Genomic DNA, 20,333 nt, shown 5'->3' on the forward strand with positions numbered 1-20,333 from the left:
AAGGGCTAGTATCCAAAATTTATAAAGAACTTCTTAAACTCAACACCCAAAGAACAAATGATCCAAGCAAGAAGTGGGCAGAAGACATGAACAGACATTTTTCCAAAGAAGACTTCCAAATGGCCAACAGACACATGAAAAAGTGCTCAACATCACTTGGCATCATGGAAATCCAAATCCAAACTCAATGAGATACCACCTCACACCGGTCAGAATGGCTAAAATTAACAAGTCAGGAAACGAAAGATGTTGGCGGGGATGCGGAGAAAGGGTAACCCTCCTACTCCATTGGTGGGAATGCAAGCTGGTGCAGCCACTCCGGAAAACAGTATGGAGGTTCCTCAAGAAGTTGAAAATAGAGCTACCATATGATCCAGCAATTGCACTACGGGGTATTTTTACCAAAGATACAAATGTAGGGATCTGAAGGGTACTTGCACCCCGATGTTTATAGCAGCAATGTCCACAATAGCCAAACTGTGGAAAGAGCCAAGATGTCCATCAACAGATGAATGGATAAAGAAGAAGTCGTATATATATACAATGGAATATTATGCAGCCATCAAAAGGAATGAAATCTTGCCATTTGCCACAATGTGGATGGAACTGGAGGGTGTTATGCTGAGCAAAATAAGTCAATCAGAGAAAGACATGTATCATATGACCTCACTGATATGAGAAATTCTTAATCTCAGGAAACAAACTGAGGTTTGCTGGAATGGTGGGGGGTGGGAGGGATGGGGTGGTTGGGTGATAGACATTGGAGATGGTATGTGCTATGGTCAGCACTATGAATTGTGTCAGACTGTTGAATCACAGATCTGTACCTCTAAAACAAATAATACATTATACGTTTTTAAAAGAAGAAGAAGAAGAAGATAGCAGGAGGGGAAGAATGAAGGGGGGGGAATCGGAGGGGGAAACGAACCATGAGAGACGATGGACACTGAAAAACAAACTGAGGGTTCTAGAGGGGAGGGGGTGGGAGGATGGGTTTGCCTGGTGATGGGTATTAAAGAGGGCTCGTTCTGCATGGAGCACTGGGTGTTATATGCAAACAATGAATCATGGATCACGACATCAAAAAATGATGTAATGTATGGTGATTAACATAACATAATAATTAAATAAATAAAAAATAAATGTAAGTGGTCTAAATTCTCCAATCAAAAGTCAGAGTAACTGGATGGATAAAAAATAAGACCCATCGATATGCTGCTAATAAGAAACTCATTAGATATAAGGACACATACAGACTGAAAGTGAAGGGATGGAAAAAGATATTTCATGCAAACGGAAACCAAAAGAAAGCAGTGTTAGCTATACTTATATCACATAAAATAGGCTTTAAGACAAAGTCTAATAAGAGAAAAAGAAGAGCATTACATAAAGATAAAGAGGTGAATCAAATAAGATGACATAACATTTAGGTACCTATTTTTGCATTAAACAAGTTACTGAATATATAAAGCAAATATTAAAAGAACTAAAGGGAGAAATACACAGCAATACAATAATAGTAGAGAACATTAATATTCCACTTTCATTAATGGATAAGATCATCCAGAGAGAAAATCAAAAAGGAATTATCAGTCTTAAACAACACATTAGACCAGATGGACTTAACAGATATATAAAGAACATTCCATCCAAAATCAACAGAATACACGTTCTTCTCAAACACACATGGAACATTCTCCAGAATAGATAGGTCATGTGTTAGGCCACAAAACAAGTCTTAATAAATTTAAAGAGATTGGGGTGCCTGGGTGGCTCAGTCATTAAGTGTCTGCCTTCAGCTCAGGTCATGGTCCCAGGGTCCTGGGATTGAGTCCCACATCGGGCTCCCTGCTCGGCAGGGCATCTGCTGCTCTCTCTCCCACTCCCCCTGCTTGTGTTCCCTGTTCACTGTGTCTCTCTGTGTCAAATAAATAAAAAAATCTTTTAAAAAAATTTTAAAGAGATTGATGTATCTAGCATCTTTTCTGACTGCAATGGTTTAGAATTCAATGATAAATAGAAAACTGCAAAATTCACAAATATGTGGGGATTAAAGAACATGCTACTGAACAACCGATGCATCAAAAAACAAATTGAAAGAGAAATCAAACAATAACTTGAGATGAAAATGGAAACACAACATAATGAAACTTATGGGATGTAGCAAAAACACTTCTAAGACAGAGGTTCATAACTTAAATGCCTATATTAAGAAACAAGAAAAATCTCAAACAACATTACACCTGAAGGAATTAAAAAAGAAGAAATGAAGCGCAAAGTTAGTAGAAGGAAGATAACAAAGATAAGAAGAGCAGTAAATGAAATAAAGATTAAAATAATAGAAAAGATAAATAAAACTAAGAGCTGGTTCTTTGAAAAGATAAAATTAGACTAACCAAGGGGGGAAAAAAAAGACAAAATCTGAAATGAAGGAGGATGGATTACAATGATAGCACAGAAATACAAAGAATCATAAGGAACTACTATAAACAATTATATACCAACAAGTTGAATAACCTAGAATAAATAGGTAAGTCCCTAGAACCACACACCCTAACAAGACTATGAAAAAATAGAAAATATGAACAGACCAATTACTAGTAAGGAAATCGCCCCCCCCCCAAAAAAAAAGCCCAGGACTGGACAGCTTCACTGGTGAATTCTACCAAACATTCAAAGAAGAACTAGTATTGGGGCACCTTGGTGGCTCAGTTGGTTAAGCGTCTGCCTTCAGCTAAATCATCCCAGAGTCCCAGAATCAAGCCCCACATTGGGCTCCCTGCTCAGCGGGGAGTCTGCTTCTCCCTCTGCCCTTCACCGCACTCATTCTCTCTCTCAAATAAAAAAAAAATAACATCTTAAAAAAAAGAACTGGTATCAATCATTCTCAACTCTACCAAAATATAAAAGAGGACCCTGCTACCAAAACCAGAGGACATTACAAGAAGAGAAAACTAACAGGCCAATATTTCTAATGAATATAGATGCAAAAATTCTCAAGAAAATATTAGCAGACATAATTCAACAATAAATTAAAAGGATCATATACCATGAGCATGTGGGAAATATTCCAAGGATGGTTCAACATCTACAAATCAGTCAGTGTAATACACCACATTAATAAAATGAAGGATAAAAATCATATGATCATCTCAATAGATGCAGAAAAGCATTTTATAAAATTCAGCATCCATGTATGATAAAAACTCTCAACAAAGTGGTACAGAGGGAACATACCTCAACATAATAAAACTACATATAACAAGTCCACAGCTGACATCATACTCAATGGTAAAAAGTTGAAAGCTATTCATTTAAGATTAGGAACAAGACAAGGATGCATTCATGCCACTTTTATTCAATATAGCATTGGATGTCCTAGCCAAACAATTAGGCAAGAGAAAGAAATAAAAGGCATCCAAATAGGAAAGGAAGAAGTAAAACTATCTCTATTTGCAAATGACATGATATTATATATAGAAACCCTAAAGACTCCATCAAAAAACTGTTAGAACTAATAAATACATTTAGTTAAGCTGCACGATACAAAGCCAACATTCAAAAATCTGTTGTGTTTCTGTACACTAATAACAATTTGAAAGAGAAATTAAGAAACCAATCCTATTTGCAGTTGCATCAAGAAATAAAAACACCTAGTAATAAATTTAACCGAGGAAGTAAAAGACCTCTATGCTGAAACTGTAAGACATTGATGGAAGAAATAGAAGAATACGCAAATAAATGGAAATATATTCCACACCCATGGATTAGAAGAATTAATATTGTTAAAATGACCATACAACTCCAAGAAATCTACACTTTCAGTGCAATCTCTTACAAAATTCGGATGCCATTTTTCACAGAAATAGAACAAACAATGGTAAAGTTTGTGTAGAACCACAAAAGACTCCAAATAGCCAAAGCAATCTTGAGAAAGAAGAACAAAGCTGGAGGCATCACGTTTCTGATTTTAAATTATATCACAAACCTGTAGTAATCAAAATATGTTATTGGCATAAAAACAGATACAGGGCTCAATGGAACAGAATAGAGAGCCCGGAAGTGAACACCTGCATATATGGTCAATTAATTTGCAACAAAGGAGCCAAAAATATACAATGGGAAAAGGACAATCTTTTTAATAAAAGATGTTGTGAAAACTGGGCAGCCATATGCTGGATCACTATCATATACCATATACAAAAATTAACTCAAAATGGATTAAAGACTTGAAACTATAAAACTCAGAGAAGAAAACATAAGCAGCAAGCTTTTTGACATTGTTCTTGGAGATGATATTTTTTTAACTGAAACCAAAAGCAAAGGCAACAAAGACAAAAATAAGCAAATGGGACTACATCAAACTAAAAAGCCTTTTCACAGCAAAGGAAACCATCAATAAAATGAAAAGGTAATATACTGAATAGGTGAAAATATCTGCAAATTATATATCTCATAAAGGGTTAACATCCAAAATATATAAATAATTCTTACAACTCAATAGGAAAAAGCAAACAATTTTATTTAAAAATGGGCAGAGGATTTGAATGGACATTTTCCCAAAGAAGATATACAGATCGCCAACAGGAACATGAAAAGATGCTCACCATCACTAACCATCAGGGAAATGCAAATCAAAACCACAGTGAGCTCAGCTCATACCATTTAGAATGCCTATTATCAATCAGAAATGAGAGGAGAAATAACAACTGACACCACAGAAATAAAAAGGATTATTATACTATGAAAAATTATATTCCAAAAAACTGGACAACCTGGAAGAAATGGATAAATTCAATCAATCTTCCAGAGCTGAACAAGGAAGAAATAAAAAATCTGAGCAGACTGATTACAAGTAACAAAATTGTATTGGTAATTAAAAAAAAAAAAATTGCCCCCCAAAAAAGTCCAGGATCAGATGGAATCAGAAATAAATCCTACCAGATATTTAAAGAATTAATCATAGTCTCCTCAAACTATTCCAAAAAATTGGAGAAGGAAAACGTCCAAATACATTCTACAAGTCCAACATTACTCCAATACCAAAAACAGACAGACACAACAAAGAACCTACAGGTCAGTATGCATGATGTACATAGAGGCAAAAATCTTCAACAAAATATTAGCAAACTGCATACAACAATTCATTAAATGATCAGGTGGGATTTATTTCTAGGATGCAAGGATGGTTCAATATCCATAAGTCAATCAGAATCATAAACTACATCAATAAAATGAGGGAAAAATTATACAATCATTTCACTAGATGCCGAAAAAGCATTTGACAAGATTCAACATCCACTCATGATAAAAATTCTCAACAAAATGGTATTAGAGGAAACATACCTCAACATAATAAAGGCCATATAAGAAAAACCCACTCGGGGCGCCTGGGTGGCTCAGTTGGTTAAGCAACTGCCTTCAGCTCGGGTCATGATCCTGGAGTCCCGGGATAGAGTCCCGCATCGGGCTCCCTGCTCAGCAGGGAGTCTGCTTCTCCCTCTGACCCTCCTCCCTCTCATGCTCTCTGTCTTTCATTCTCTCTCTCTCAAATAAATAAATAAAATCTTTAAAAAGAAAGAAAGAAAGAAAAACCCACAGCTACCATCATACTCAATGGTGAAAAACAGACCTTTCCCTCCAAGGTCAAGAACAAGACAAGGATGTCCACGCTCATCACTTTTATTCAACATACTGGAACTCCTAGCCACAGCAATCAGACAAGGAATAGAAATAAGATGCCTGCCTATTGGTAAAGAAGTTAAACTGTCACTATTTGCAGACCACATGATACTTTACATAGAAAATCCTAAAGATGCCACCAAAAAACTACTAGAAGTAATAAACCAATTCAAAAAAGTTACAGGATACAAAATTAATAGACAGAAATCTGTACTATTTCCACTAACAATGAAGTTGCAGAAAGAGAAATTTGAAAAAAACACCATTTACATCACATCAAAAATAGTAAAATACCTAGGAATAAACTTAACCAAAGAGGTTAAAGACCTAAACTCTGAAACTATAAAACACTGATGAAAGACATTGAAAATAACACAAATGGAAAGATATTTAATGCTCATGGATTGGAAGAATTAATATTGTCCAAATGTCCATATTACCCAAAGCAATCTGCAGATTCAATGCAATCCCTATCAAAATACCAACAGCATTTTTCACAAAACTAGAACAAATAATACTAAAATTTGTATGTGGCCCCAAATAGCCAAAGCAATCCTGAGAAAGAACAAAGCTAGAGGTATCACAATTTCATATTTCAAGATATACTACAAAGCTGTAGTAATCAAAATAGAATGATACTGGCACAAAAATAAACACATAGATCAACGGAACAGAATAGAGACCCCAGAATAAACCCACATTTATATGGTCTATTAGTCTATGACAAAGGATGCTAGAATATACAATGGGGGAAAGACAGTCATTTCAATAAATAGTGTTGGGAAAACTGGACAGCTACATGTAAAAGAATGAAACTGGACTACTTTCTAACAACATAAAAAAAAAACAAAAATACCCAAAACCTCAAAGTGGATTAATGACCTAAACATGAGACCTGAAACCAGAAAAATTCTAGAAGAGAACATAAGCAGTAATTCTGTGACACTGACCATAGCAATAGTTTCTAGATATGTCTCCAAAGGCAAGGGAAACAAAAACAACAATAAACTGTTGGGATTACATCAAAATAAAAAGCTTTTGCACAGCAAAGGAAACTACAAAACTAAAAGATGGAATGGGAGAAGATATTTGCAAATGACATATCTGATATGGGGTTAATATCCAAAATATATAAAGAACTTATACAATAACAAAAAAACAAATAATCTGGTTAAAAATGGTGAGAGCAGCTAAAGACATTTTTCCAAAGAAGACATGCAGATGGCCAACAGAAACATGAAAAGATGCTCACCATTACTACTCATCAGGGAAATACAAATCAAAATCACAATGAGATACCAACTCAAACTGTTAAAATGGCCAAAATCAAGAAGACAAGAAACAAGGTTGATAAGGGTGTGGAGAAAAAGGAACCCTCGTGTACTGTTGGTGGGAATACAAATTGATACAGCCACTGTGAAAGAGTATGGAGGTTCTTCAAAAACTTAAAAATAGAGATACCATTTGATCCAATAATTCCACTACTGAGTATTTACTCAAAGAAAACGAAAACACTAACTCAAAAAGATATATGTACCTCTGTGTTTATTGCAGCATTATTTACAATAGCCAAGACATAGTCACAACCTAAGTGTCCATCAATAGATGAATTGATAAACACATACACACGTATACATGTCTGTGTATACATACACACAATGAAGTATTACACAACTATAAAAAGGATGAGATTGTGCCATTTGAGACAACATGATGGACCTAGAGGGTATTATGCTAAGTGAAATAAGTCAGACTGAGAAAGACAAATGCCATATGACTCCATTCAAAATGGAATCTAAAAAATGTGAATAAACAAACAGAGCTATTCCAGACATACTATTTCATCCATAAATATTTTAGTATGTGTGTTAAAAATGCTGATTCTTAAATTTTATTTTATTACTTTTATTTCCTTAAGTAACCTCGGCACACAGCGTGGGGCTCAAATTCATGACTCCAGCATGCTCTACTGACTGAGCCAGCCAGGTGCCCCTAAGACTCTTAAATTAAAAAAACAAAACAAAACAAAACAAAAAAACCAGCCATGGCAATTAGACAAGAAAATGAAATAAAGACATCTACATTGAAAAGGAAAAAATAAATTACCTCTATTTGCAGATGACATGATCTATATAAAAAGCCCTAATGAATCCACTAAAAAAACTACTAAGTGAGCTTAGTAATTTCATATGGAAGTCCAAAAAACAAGAATAGACAAAACATTTTTTTAAAAAGAACAATGTTGGAAGAGTCACAGTTCCTGATTTTAAAACTTAACTACAAAGCTACAGCAATTGAGACAGTGTGAGACAGGCATAAGGATATGCAAATAGATCAGTGGAATAGAATTAAGAGTCCAAAAAAGAAAGCCTTATATTTATGGTTTTTGACAATGACTCCAAGAAAACTCAATGGGAAAAGAATCGTTTTTCCACAAATTATGCTGAGAAAACTGTATATCTGCATGGAAAAGAATGAAGGTGGACCCTCAACCTCAGACCATATCCAAAATTTAGCTCAAAATAGATCCAAGACCTAAATATAAGAGCTAAAGCTATAAAACTCATAGGGGAAAATCTCCATAACCTTGGATTAGGCAATGGTTTCTTAGATGTGACATTAAAAGTACAAGGAACAAAAGAAAAAAGATAAATTTGGCATAGTCAAAATTTTAGAAATTTAGTGCTTCTAAGGACACCAGCAAGAAAGTGAAAAGACAATCCACAAAATTGCAAAGTTTTTGCAAATCATTTATCTGATAAGAGTCATGTATCTAGAATATATAAAGAACTATTATAATTCAATAATACAAAGACAACCCATTTTTTCAAAAATGGGCAAAGGATCTCAATAGACATTTTTCCAAAGAAGATACCCAAATGGCCAATCAACACATCCTCATTAGAGAAGTCCAAATCAAAACCTCAATGAGGTACCACTTCACACCCATTTAGATGCCTAGAATCAAAAAGATAGATAATAACATGTAATAGTGAAGATGTGGAGAATTTGGAACCCTGATACATTGCTGTCAAATGTCAAATGGTATAGCAACTTTGGAAAATGCTTTGATAGTTTCTCAATTGATTAAACATATAGTTACTATATGATCCACCAATTCCACTTCTAGGTACATTTCCAAGAGAAATGAAAACATTATGTCCACACAAAACCTCATACATGAGCATTCATGAAGCATTATTCATAATAGCCCAAAGGTGGAAACAACCCAAACAGTCCAACAACTGATGAATGGATAAATGAAATGTGGTATATCCCTATGATGGACAATTATAATTATTAGGGAATGAAGGACTGATGCCTGGTACGTGGATGAACCTTGAAAATATGCTAAGCAGGAGAAGCCAGTTATAAAGAACTAATATGTATGATTCTATTAATATGAAATGTCCTGAACAGGCAAATGTATAAGAAAGTTGATTAGTGATTGCCTGGTGCTGGGAGCTATGGGGCTTTGGGTAGCAAACCCTAAAAAATGTAGGGGTTTTTTTGTGGAATGAGAGTTCCTGATGCTCCACATCCTCAACATCATTTAGTGTTGTCAGTGTTTTGGATTTTCACCATTCTAGTAAGTGTATGGTGTTATATCACACACACTTTTAATTTGCAGGTCCCTAAAGACATATGAGATTGAGCAACTTTTTATGTGCTGATTTGTTATCTCTATATCTTCTTTGGTGATGTACCTGTTTGGATCCTTTGTCCATTTTAAATTGGTTTTGTTTTCTTCTTGTTGAGTTTTGAGTTTTTTTAAATATTTTAGATACTAGATTTTATTAGATATAAGTAGTTTTGCAAATATTTTCTCCCAGATTATGGTTTCCCTTTTCATTCTCTTAACAGTGACTTTTTTAATTTTAATGAAGCCCAATTTATAAAATTTTTCTTCCATGGATCATGGCTTTGGTGTTGTATCTCAAAAGTCATTGCTGAACTGAAGGTCACCTAGGTTTTCTCTCCCACACTTTAGTCTTTCCAGTCAACACTTAATGAACTTATTCTCCTTTTCTTTATTCTTCTCCTACCTCCAACACATTTTTTAGTTGCATTATTTCTATTTTGTCAGAATATATATAACATGTATTAGCCCTTAACCTTTATCTTCACGTGTTAATCTTTTATCTACAATCAAATATATTAATGCTCACCATCAATCCTTTTGCCAGTTTTGCCAGTTTGTACAGTACAGTTGTTGACTAAGTTTCTATAATGGCCAGACAGTGTATATTTAAGCTTTGAAAATCAAATGATCTCTGTTACAATAATTAACTCTGCCATTGTAACTTGAAAGCAGCCATGGACACTAAATAATGAAACTGAATGTGGCTGTATTCTCATAAAACTTTATTTACAAAAACAGGTGATGACTGGATTAGGTACACAGGCCATAGTTTGCTGGCCATTGCTCTAGTAAATTCCTCAGAAAGGGGTCCTAGATACAGTATTTCCTGAGTTCTTTTTTGTTTTTTGTGGTTTTTTTTAAGATTTTATTTATTTATTTAATTGACAGAGAGAGACAGCGAGAGAGGGAACACAAGCAGGGGGAGTGGGAGAGGGAGAAGCAGGCTTCCCACAGAGCAGGGAGCCCGATGCGGGGCTCGATCCCAGGACCCTGGGATCATGACCTGAGCCTAAGGCAGACGCTTAACCGACTGAGCCACCCAGGCGCCCCTCTTTTTTGTTTTTTAAGATTGATTTATTTATTTTAGAGAGAGTATGTGGGGGGATGGGGGGCAGAGAAGGAGAGAATCCTCAAGCAGACTCCCTGCTGAGTGCAGAGCTCAACATAGGGCTCAATGCCAGGACCCTAAGATCATGACCTGAGCTGAAATCAAGAGCCCAACGCTTAACTGACTGAACCACTCAGGTGCCCTCTTGAATTCTTATTAAAGAATGTTTTTTTCTGTGACTTTAATATTTAAAGGAGAGCTTGATTGGACGTATAATCTTTGGTTCATACTTTCATTCCTTGGTTACCTTGTTTCATTCCTGGTTACCTTCCTTGTTACCTTGCTATATAGGTTGCTTTAGAGAATTCCAATGTTCTTGTTTCCTATTTGATGTTTATGTTGCGACACCTAAGGATTTTCCTTTACCTTTAAAGTCTAACGTTCTCTCAGGTAAGTTTCAGATTTGACTTTTAAAGGTTATTTTTCCAGGTACCAGTGATCTCTCTGTATGTGTGTATATATATATATACACACATACAGAGAGAGAGAGAGAGATCTATTTTTCTTTCTGTAAAGCTTTCTTAGTTACAGATTTTAATATTAGTTCTGTTATTTTGTTTTTTCAACTTCAGGGACTCCCGTTATACAAGAGTTGGATTTTGTCTGCCTTCCATTTCAGTCACTTTCTTTCTCTCGCTCTCTTTTTTTCTTCTTTACTTATTCCACTTATAGTGCTCACTTCGGCAGCACATATACTAAAATTGGAACGATACTTATTCCACTTATAGTCTCTTGGTTGTTTTTCTGCCTTTCTTCAATTCCTTTTTTTCAATTTTTATTCACATATAATGTCCCACTAGTATCTTTTAATTTAGTCTTTATTTCCTTTATCATCATAGTTCATGTGATTGTTTGGTCAACTCTTTTTTTTTTTTTTATGTTATGTTAATCACCATACATTACATCATTAGTTTTTGATGTAGTGTTCCATGATTCATTGTTTGTGTATAACACCCAGTGCTCCATTCAATACGTGCCCTCTTTAATACCCATCACCAGGCTAACCCATCCCCCTACCACCCTCCCCTCTAGAACCCTCAGTTTGTTTCTCAGAGTCCATAGTCTCTCATGGTTCATCTCTCCCTCCGATCCCCCCCCCCTTCATTCTTCCCTTCCTACTATAGACATTGGGGAGAGTATGGGCTATGGTGAGCACTGTGAATTGTGTAAGACTGTTGAATCACAGACCTGTACCTCTGAAACAAATAATACATTATATGTCAACTCTTATTTCTATTTGTGGTTCATTTTCTGTTCCTAGCTTATGAATTTATTTTGTTTTAATTCCGGTATAGTTAACATACAGTGTTATATTAGTTTCAGGTGTACAATATAGTGATTCACCTAGTTTACAAATTTATAATTCAAGATTTTTCTTTCTCTTATCACCAAATGCTTGTTTGAGGTTATTTAATTCAGTTTAGGATATTAGTTTGCAGTTTTCCTCTGTGTTTGGTTTTTTGAAGGGACTTTTATTAACTGAAATATTTTTATTTTTATTTTCTATTCTCTTATAGCAACTCTGTATAGATTAAGTCTGATTATATCTTTGAATTTTATGGACAGTTTGCCAGCTTGAGTTGGTTTCAAAGATCCCCACCTGGGGTGCTTGGGTGGCTGAGTCCAACTCTTGATTTTGGCTCAGGTCATGATCTCAAGGTCCTGAGACTGAGCTTCATATTGGGGGCTCCATGCTGGGTGTGGAGACTGCTTAAGATTCTCTCTCCCTCTCCCTCTGTTTCTCCCCCTCCCCCCCAAAAAGAAAGATTCCTAGTTAGAGCTAACTTTCTTCTCTTGTTCTAGCAAAGTGCAATTTCTTTAATTGATAGCTTTTTACTGGGAGTGTTATATTTCCTTGGTTGCTTGGTTTGGTTTGGTTTTTTGACCTGTCCTATTCTAAATCTCCCCCTCTTGATTCTCCTTCCCTACACCATTCACTCTCCAAAGGGTGTCTCCCTTTCCTGAATCTTCTCTGAAGAAGTGACACCTTTCTGAAGGTCCCATCTCAAGTCTCATATGCCTTTAGTTCTTGTCCTCATAGTCAGTGCTCTGATCTTCTAGGAGTCTTTTTCTATTATATTTTTGCACCCAGGGAGTGCTTTTTCTCTCTGTGGGTGATTTTAATTTAGTCTTACCCTTTCATTTCCTGCTTTTTCCCTGTAGTTTTTCAGAAGACTTTCAGAAGAAGGGTCTTGAGTGAGAGTTCTGCTAAAGAAAGTTGATTTTTTTACTTACAGGTTTCTTGAAATTTGCAGTGTGCTTTGTCTTCTAGCTATGTTATGACATACAACTTTCTGGGTTTTATTTGTTGATCTATGTGGTTTTTTTTTTTTGGAAATGTGTGGAGAGAGGCAAACTTATGTGGCCACCTTTACCTGGGCTAATCATAATCCTCCCGCCACTCATGTTTTGATACACTGTCAGACTACAGTAATTAGCAACTATATCCCATTTTTTATACCCACCATGCAGACATGGTTCCACACAAAAATTCTTATGTAATACTTAGTATCATATTTATGCTGATATCTCTGCAGTCATTTTGGGGATCTGAAGCTCTTCTAGTGGATTCCTCAGGAAGGGCTCATAGAAGTAATATTTCCTGAATTATTTTGTGGTCATAAGAGCTTACCTATAGGTTTTATATCTGAAAGTTGGTGTATCTGGATATAAAAATTATTGGCTTCTGTTCTATTTCTTTTTTTAAAAGATTTATTTATTTATTTGAGAGAGAGAGAGTATGAGTGGGTGGTGGAGCAGAGGGAGAGAATCTTAAGCAGATTCCCTGCTGAGCACAGAGCCCAGTGCCAGGCTCAATCTCACAACCCTGAGATCATGACCTGAGCCAAAATCAAGAATTGGACACTTAACCAACTGAGCCATCCAGGCGCTGTGTTTTATTTCCTTTTATATCTGTTAACTCTGTTGTCTCTGACAGAAAGTGTTGTTTCCAAAAAGTCTGTTGGAAATATGATTTTCTTTCCTTTATGAATAACATGTGTTTTGTTGTTCTTGTTGTTTTAGTCAAGATCCCCAAAGTGTTTCCCTTTAAGCCCAGTGCTTTTATTAATATAGCTCCTGGTTGCTTTTACTTTTTTTTAATCATTCATAATTGTTTTTCCTAGTTCTGAGCTGTGCCTTTTCAATATGCTGTTTCAAATTATTTTAGTTCACATATTAGTGTTGAATTAGTTAATGTTGATGTTATTGTTCTGTTCCAAACACTTTGATTTTCTTCTTCAGTATCTCCAACTATACATATATTGAATTTTCTTTTCCTATCTTTTATATTTGTCACTTACTCTTGAATTGCTTTCTATTTCTTTTATTCTTAAAAACCTATTTATCTCAAGGCCTTATCTATTTTTTATTCACAATTGTGGTTTTTCTAATTTGGTTTATTTCTGAAATGACTTTTGTTTCTACGTTTTTCCCAAGTTCTAGCTTACTTATGAGTTTCAAATTCTGATTTATATTGTTCTTCATAACTTTTATCATTCTCTTATTTATTTTACCTCATTTTGAAATAGTAGGTGTATCAGCCAGTGTTCTCACAGAGAAACAGAACCAATAGAATTTATACATATGTATACTAAGATTTATTTTAGGAAATTGGCTCATGTGATTGTGGGAACAGGTGACTCTGAAATCTCTAAGTCAGGCCAACAGGTTGGAAATTCAGGCCAGAGTTAATGCTGCAGCTTGAAGCAGAATTTCTTTTCCAGGAAACCTCAGTTTTTTCTGAATGATTCCAAGTGATGGAAGAGGCCCCATCCACATTATCAAAGGTATTCTCTTTTACTTAAAGTCAACTGATTGTAGGCATAAACTACATCGTAAAATATCCTCACAGCAAGACTTATGTTATATTAAGTAACTGGGTGCTGTAATCTAGCCAAGTTGATACATAAGACTAAACCTCATATTAAGTTGTAGCTTTCATTTATTTATTGGGTATGTTCTTACAGAGATGTTATTCTGCTTTGTATTTTCTTTTTCTTATAACAACTGTGTGAAATTAGACTGTGATCCTTTTTCTGTTGCTTTTTTTTTTTTTACATGAAATTGATTTTCCTGATCTTTAAGGCAGGGTGGGTCAAAATAACTTTTCTAACTTCATGGCTTTAGACTTACCTCTTCTGTTGTTTTGTAAAGTGTCCAAAAATAAGGTTAATACTTTTTGAGATCTCCAGATTCTGTTTCCTTCTCTCTTTCATCTGTAGTTTTTGTTTCCTTTGTCTTTATTGTCCCTTTCCAGCTCAGTTGGGATTCTTTTCCCTTCATTACAGATCCTTGCCCTAGAAGTTATCTTTAGGTCCTTGGTTTTGGTGTTCATAGATCCCAGCTTCTCCTGCCCTTTCAAATATTATCATGGACCTCTTGGACTTAAACTTAGAAATTGAAAAGTACAACAACCTCTCTGGTTAGAGTTGCTGTCTTCCCAATGTCCTGCCATGGTTTCCAATGAATACCTATCACTGATTTAAATGTTCTTCTCTTCTAAGGTCTACCATATTTGCTTTCTTTTGCTGCCTTATGCTGATATCATGTGAGTCTGGTTGTTTTAGCTGGCTTGTTCCAACCCACTTATATTTTGGGATTTTGAAGAATACTTTGTCACTAAGTTTTATTGTTGACATTGTCCAGTGTTGTTTTGTTTGTTTCATTGGTACTACCCTAATTGTCTTCTCTGTGCCTACAAGGAAATTGGAGTAGATTGAAAAACTACATCACCACTAACCCTTCCTAATTTCTTTTCTTCTGTAAATGCCTCTTTTTGTATCCTTCCTTTTACTTTTTTTGGGTTTTCTCTGTTGTTATTTTATTAGCATCTTATACTGAAAACCAAGTTTATTCACTTTCAACCTACCTTATTTCTTCTATGTATATTTAAGGCTATATATTTCATTTTAGGAATTATTTATACTATATGCTACAAGTTTTAAGAACATTGAATGCTTTTATTCTTTATTTATAAATATTTTGTAACTTCTGTTGTGATTTCTCCTTTACTTCACGAATCATTCAGAAGTAAAGTTTGGAGGGTTTTTTTTCCTTTAAGAATTACAAATACCTTAATACTTTTTTCTGGCTAATTTTATGAGAAATTCTACTTTTATTTCATTAATATCAAAGGCATAGTATATGTGATGATAATTCTTTGAGATTGGCTAAGACTTCGTTTGTAAATATGATCAATTTTGGTAAAAAGTTCTATGTGAGATTGAAAAGAATATATTTTATTTTATATTGGCTAATTTTATAGGTTTATCTGTAGTTTGAGAAAAATGTGTCAAAAACCTACCACTATATTTGTGGCTTTTAAATTTTTCCTGGTACTTTTATCAAATTTTGCTTCATATAGTCTATAGGTTCAATGCAATCCCTATCAAAATACAAATGGCATTTTTCACAAAATTGGAATAAATAATACTAAAATTTGTATGGAACCACAAAAGACCCCAAATAGCCAAAGCAATGTTAAGAAAGAACAAAGCTGGGGGTATCACAATCTCCAATTTCAAGGTAAACTACAGAGCTGTAGTAATCAAAACAGTATGGTACTGGCACAAAAATAGACACATAAATCAATGGAACAGAATAGAAAGCCCAGAAATAAACCAATGAATATATGGTCAATTAATCTATGACAAAGGGTGCTAGACTATCCAATGCAAAAAAGGCAGTCTCTTCAATAAATGGTATTGGGAAAACTGGACAGCAACATGTAAAAGAATGAAACTGGACCACTTTCTTACACCATACACAAAAATAAAATCAAAATGGATTAAAAATCTAAACATAAGAGACCTGAAACCATAAAAATCCTAGAAAAGCACACAGGCAGTAATTTCTCTGACATAGACCACCACAACATTTTTCTAGATATGTCTCCTGAGGCAAGGAAAACAAAAGCAAAAACAAACTTTTGGAACAACTTCAGAATAAAAAGCTTCTGCACAGCAAAGAAAACCATCAACAGAACAAAAAGACAACCTACTGAATCGGAGAAGATATTTGCAAGTGACATATCTGATAAAGGGTTAATATCCAAAATACATAAAGAACTTATACAACGCAACACTGAAAAACCCCCAAATAATCCAGTTAAAATAGGCAGAAGACCTGAATAGACATTTTTCCAAAGAAGACATACAGATTCCCAACAGAGACATAAAAAGATATTCAACATTACTAATCATCAGGGAAATGCAAATTGAAACCACAGTGAGAATATCACCACACACCTGTCAGAAGGGCTAAAATCAAAACCACAATAAATAACAAGCGTTCATGAGGATGTGGAGAAAAAGGAACTTTTGTGCACTATTGGTGGGAATGCAAACTGCAGCCACTGTGGAAAACAGTATGGAGGTTACTTTAAAAATTAAAAATGAGGGGCACCTGGGTGGCTCAGTCAGTTAAATGCTCAGCTCTTGGTTTCTGCTCAGGTCATGATCTCAGGGTCGTGGGATCGAGCCCCGCATAGAGCTCCACCTCAGCATGGAGTCTGCTTGAGATTCTCTCCCTCTGCCCCTCCCCCTGCTCAAGCCATCTCTTCTTTTTTCTCTCTCAAATAAATGAATCTTAAAAAGTTAAAAATAGAAATACCATATGATCCAATAATTCCACTACTGGGTATTTACCCAAAGAAAATGTACGTACCCCTATGTTTATTGCAGCATTATTGACAATAGCTAAGATACAGAAGCAACCTATCTATCAATAGATCAATGGATAAGGAAGATTGCTTATCAAAAGATGAATGGTTAAGAAATAAACACACAGGGGCGCCTGGGTGGCTCAGATGGTTAAGCGTCTGCCTTCGGCTCAGGTCATGATCCCAGGGTCCTGGATCAAGTCCCGCATCCGGCTCCCTGCTAGGTGGGGAGCCTGCTTCTCCCTCTGCCTCTGCCTCTCTCTCTCTCTCTCTCTCTCTCTCTGACTCTCATGAATAAATAAATAAAACATTAAAAAAAAAAGAAATAAACACACATACCAGAATATTACACAGCCATACCAAAGGATGAGATCATGCCATTTGAAACAACATGGGTGGATTGAGAGGGTATGTTAAGTGATATAAGTCAGACTGAGAAAGACAAATACCATATGATTTCACTCATAAGTGGAATCTTAAAAAACAACAGCAACAACAAATGAATAAACAAAAAGCAGAATCAGACCTGTAAATACAGAGAACAAACTGATGGTTGCCAGAGGAAAGGGTGATGGTTTGGGTAAAATGGGTGAATGGGAGTGGGAGATATAGGCTTCCAGTTATGAAATGAATTAAGTCAGGATAATAAAAGACACAGTATAAGGAATATAGTCAGTGAGAGTGTAATAGCAATGTATCAGCATAGATGATAGCTATACTTGTGAACATGGCATAATATAAAAACTTGTGCAATCACTATGTTGTACATCTAAAACTATTGTAACATTGTGTGTCAACTATACTCAAAATTTTTTTGCTTTATATATTTCAGGGTTATGTTATATCTTCTGGTGATTTTCTCTTTTTTCTTATACAGTCATTAATCCTATAATTTCAAATTTATGAAATAGCTGGTATTATAATCCTTATTTTACAACTAAAAACACTGAAGCAGTATTTACAGATGTATATCTACATGAAATTTGTACATATGTCTGTGTACATAGTTGTTACTATAACGGTGAAATTGGGTTCCAACCCTGGCTTCAGAAGAGGACCAGGGATACCTGGGTGGCTCAGTCAGTTAAATGTCTGACTCTTGATCTCAGCTCAGGTCTTGATCTCAGGGCTGTGAGTTCAAGCTTTGTGTTGGGCTCCAAACTGGGCCCGGACACTCCTTAAAACAAGAGAACCAATGTTGAGACTAAGACTGATGATGTTAGAAAGTGAATCAGTATCCTTCAAAAGGGGAAATAACTTATAAATGAAAGAATGTGGAAGCAGAAAAAAAAATAAGGAATAAGGAAATAGGGAAAATGTGACTGATGGAAGTTATAGTGGTAGAGTCCGTGATATGCAGAGTAGGATCTCAGAATTTACCATGACTTGTTTTTAAGTGAAGGACCTTGTCTCACTCATTTTTCTTTATCCTTAGAATCTACTGGAGTGCCAGTCAACTGCTAGACACTTGATTATTTTTGATGTAAAATAAAATAAGAATCATGGGGTTTTTTGGGGGGGAGACATCTGAAGTGTCTTGGAAAAGTTATTTTTCCTTTTTCACATTTCTTTGTACAATTTTAAAGAATCAAATTTTATTCTTTTTTTTTTTAATAGTAAGGACTCAGGAACTTGAGCCCTACATTAGAGCACTGAGATAAAAACTTTGAAGCAGATTTTTCTGTTTGAACTATTTTACCTTCTTTTTTAGATTAAGTTAGAGTATGAAGGAACACTATTTTCTGAGTGGAGTGTGCCAGCAACTTGTTCTGTGAAAAATAAAAGGTAAGATTTTTGCTGTGAATGTCAATATAATGTGTGCATTTACACATAAAAACATATTCATATAGTGTAGACATTCAGATTCAGGGCTGTATTTGAATGTAAATTTCTTCCCATCACATAGATGGGAAAAGAAAGACAAAATCTCTTTGAAAATAGGATAGAAGTAAAATATTGCTATATTTTTTATTTTTCTTATTAACATACAATTGATATGTTTAGGCTTAAAAAGTAGTAGGGGAATTTTTACTAATCTTGCATGTATCTATGCTTATTTATCTTCCTGTTCTTTTTAAATACTAGCTCACCCAAGACAGAACTGCGTTGTTCTTCTCCTGGTGTTCAGACTATAAGACCAATTGTCACGGGCCCAGTAAGTTGATTTTAATAAGTTATTAAATCTTGCATAATTATCTCCATTACATTTTATATTCCTTATTTTGAACTTTCAACCTGTTTTAAATAGTGTGTTAAGTATGAATAATTTATGAATAAGTATAAATAAATGTTAAATATAAATAAATAAAAATAATAAATATAAACATTGTCAGTATGGCAATTTTCAGATATATCTCATAGCAGATTATAAGTTACGAAATGAGGGGCACCTTGGTGGTTCAGTTGGTTAGGCGTCTGCCTTCAGCTCAGGTCATGATCCCAGGGTCCATCCTGGGATGGAGCTCCGAGTTGGGCTCCCTGCTCAGCACGGAGTCTGCTTCTCCCTCACCCTCTCCCTCTGTGTGCTTTCTCTCTCTCAAATAAATAAATAAATCTTTAAAAAAATAAGTTATGAAATGATACGTGATTTTTAAGTTAGCCTTTTCATCAAGTATGTTAAAGCCCCATTTACCACCTTAATGATAGTAGTACTCCCCACTGAGTGGGTCTCATGTCATATACTTTTATGACAATTCCTTGGATTAAAAGCCATTTCTAGTAAGTTTGTTTTTACTATATTTTCTTCAATTCCAGAAAGCATATGCGAATGCAAATACATGAGAGGGATGTTGAATCCTCTCTCATTTACAAAAAAGAAAAAGAAAAAGTTAAGCATTAAAAACATTGGCTGTCTACTAATTAGTAACACGTACTAGCCACGCACTTCATAGCTGATATTCCTATACAAGTGTGTCTAAAGCTACTGCCAGAGAGACTCCCTGTGACAAATCTTGTCTTTATTTTGGGGATTGAGCCTTCTTTTTAATTAATAATCTTTATTTTCAGAAAATAAGTAGAGTGATGTGGGAGAGGCCAGATGAATATTAATTAATTCATTTTTTTCAAAACTTGTAGATTGAAAAATATTTGAATTTCGCTTTTGAGTTTATGAATATTTACCAGGTTCATGGACAAAATTCCTAAGCAAGTAAAAGCTTACTCCTTTTCCTTTTGTTGTATGTTGGAAGCCCAAATGTGCAATGTTATATAGAAAATATGTACACACAAATACATGCATA

At 35.0% G+C, this 20,333-nt stretch overlaps 1 protein-coding gene across 1 annotated transcript in view; it reads left to right on the plus strand.

The window, feature by feature from the left end:
• CATSPERE (catsper channel auxiliary subunit epsilon) overlaps window positions 1-20,333 on the plus strand; it is a 209,403-nt gene that overhangs the window by 19,322 nt on the left and 169,748 nt on the right. Inside the window, exons 3-4 of the mRNA XM_064594423.1 lie at window positions 18,806-18,879; window positions 19,180-19,249. Of these exons, the coding sequence (XP_064450493.1) occupies window positions 18,806-18,879; window positions 19,180-19,249 (144 nt within the window). The remainder of the gene's footprint in view (window positions 1-18,805; window positions 18,880-19,179; window positions 19,250-20,333) is intronic.

This window comes from Mirounga angustirostris, unplaced genomic scaffold, assembly GCF_029215605.1.
Source record: "Mirounga angustirostris isolate CCGP_5_RB_7025 unplaced genomic scaffold, mMirAng1.0.hap1 SCAF_6, whole genome shotgun sequence".
NCBI lineage: Eukaryota > Metazoa > Chordata > Mammalia > Carnivora > Phocidae > Mirounga > Mirounga angustirostris.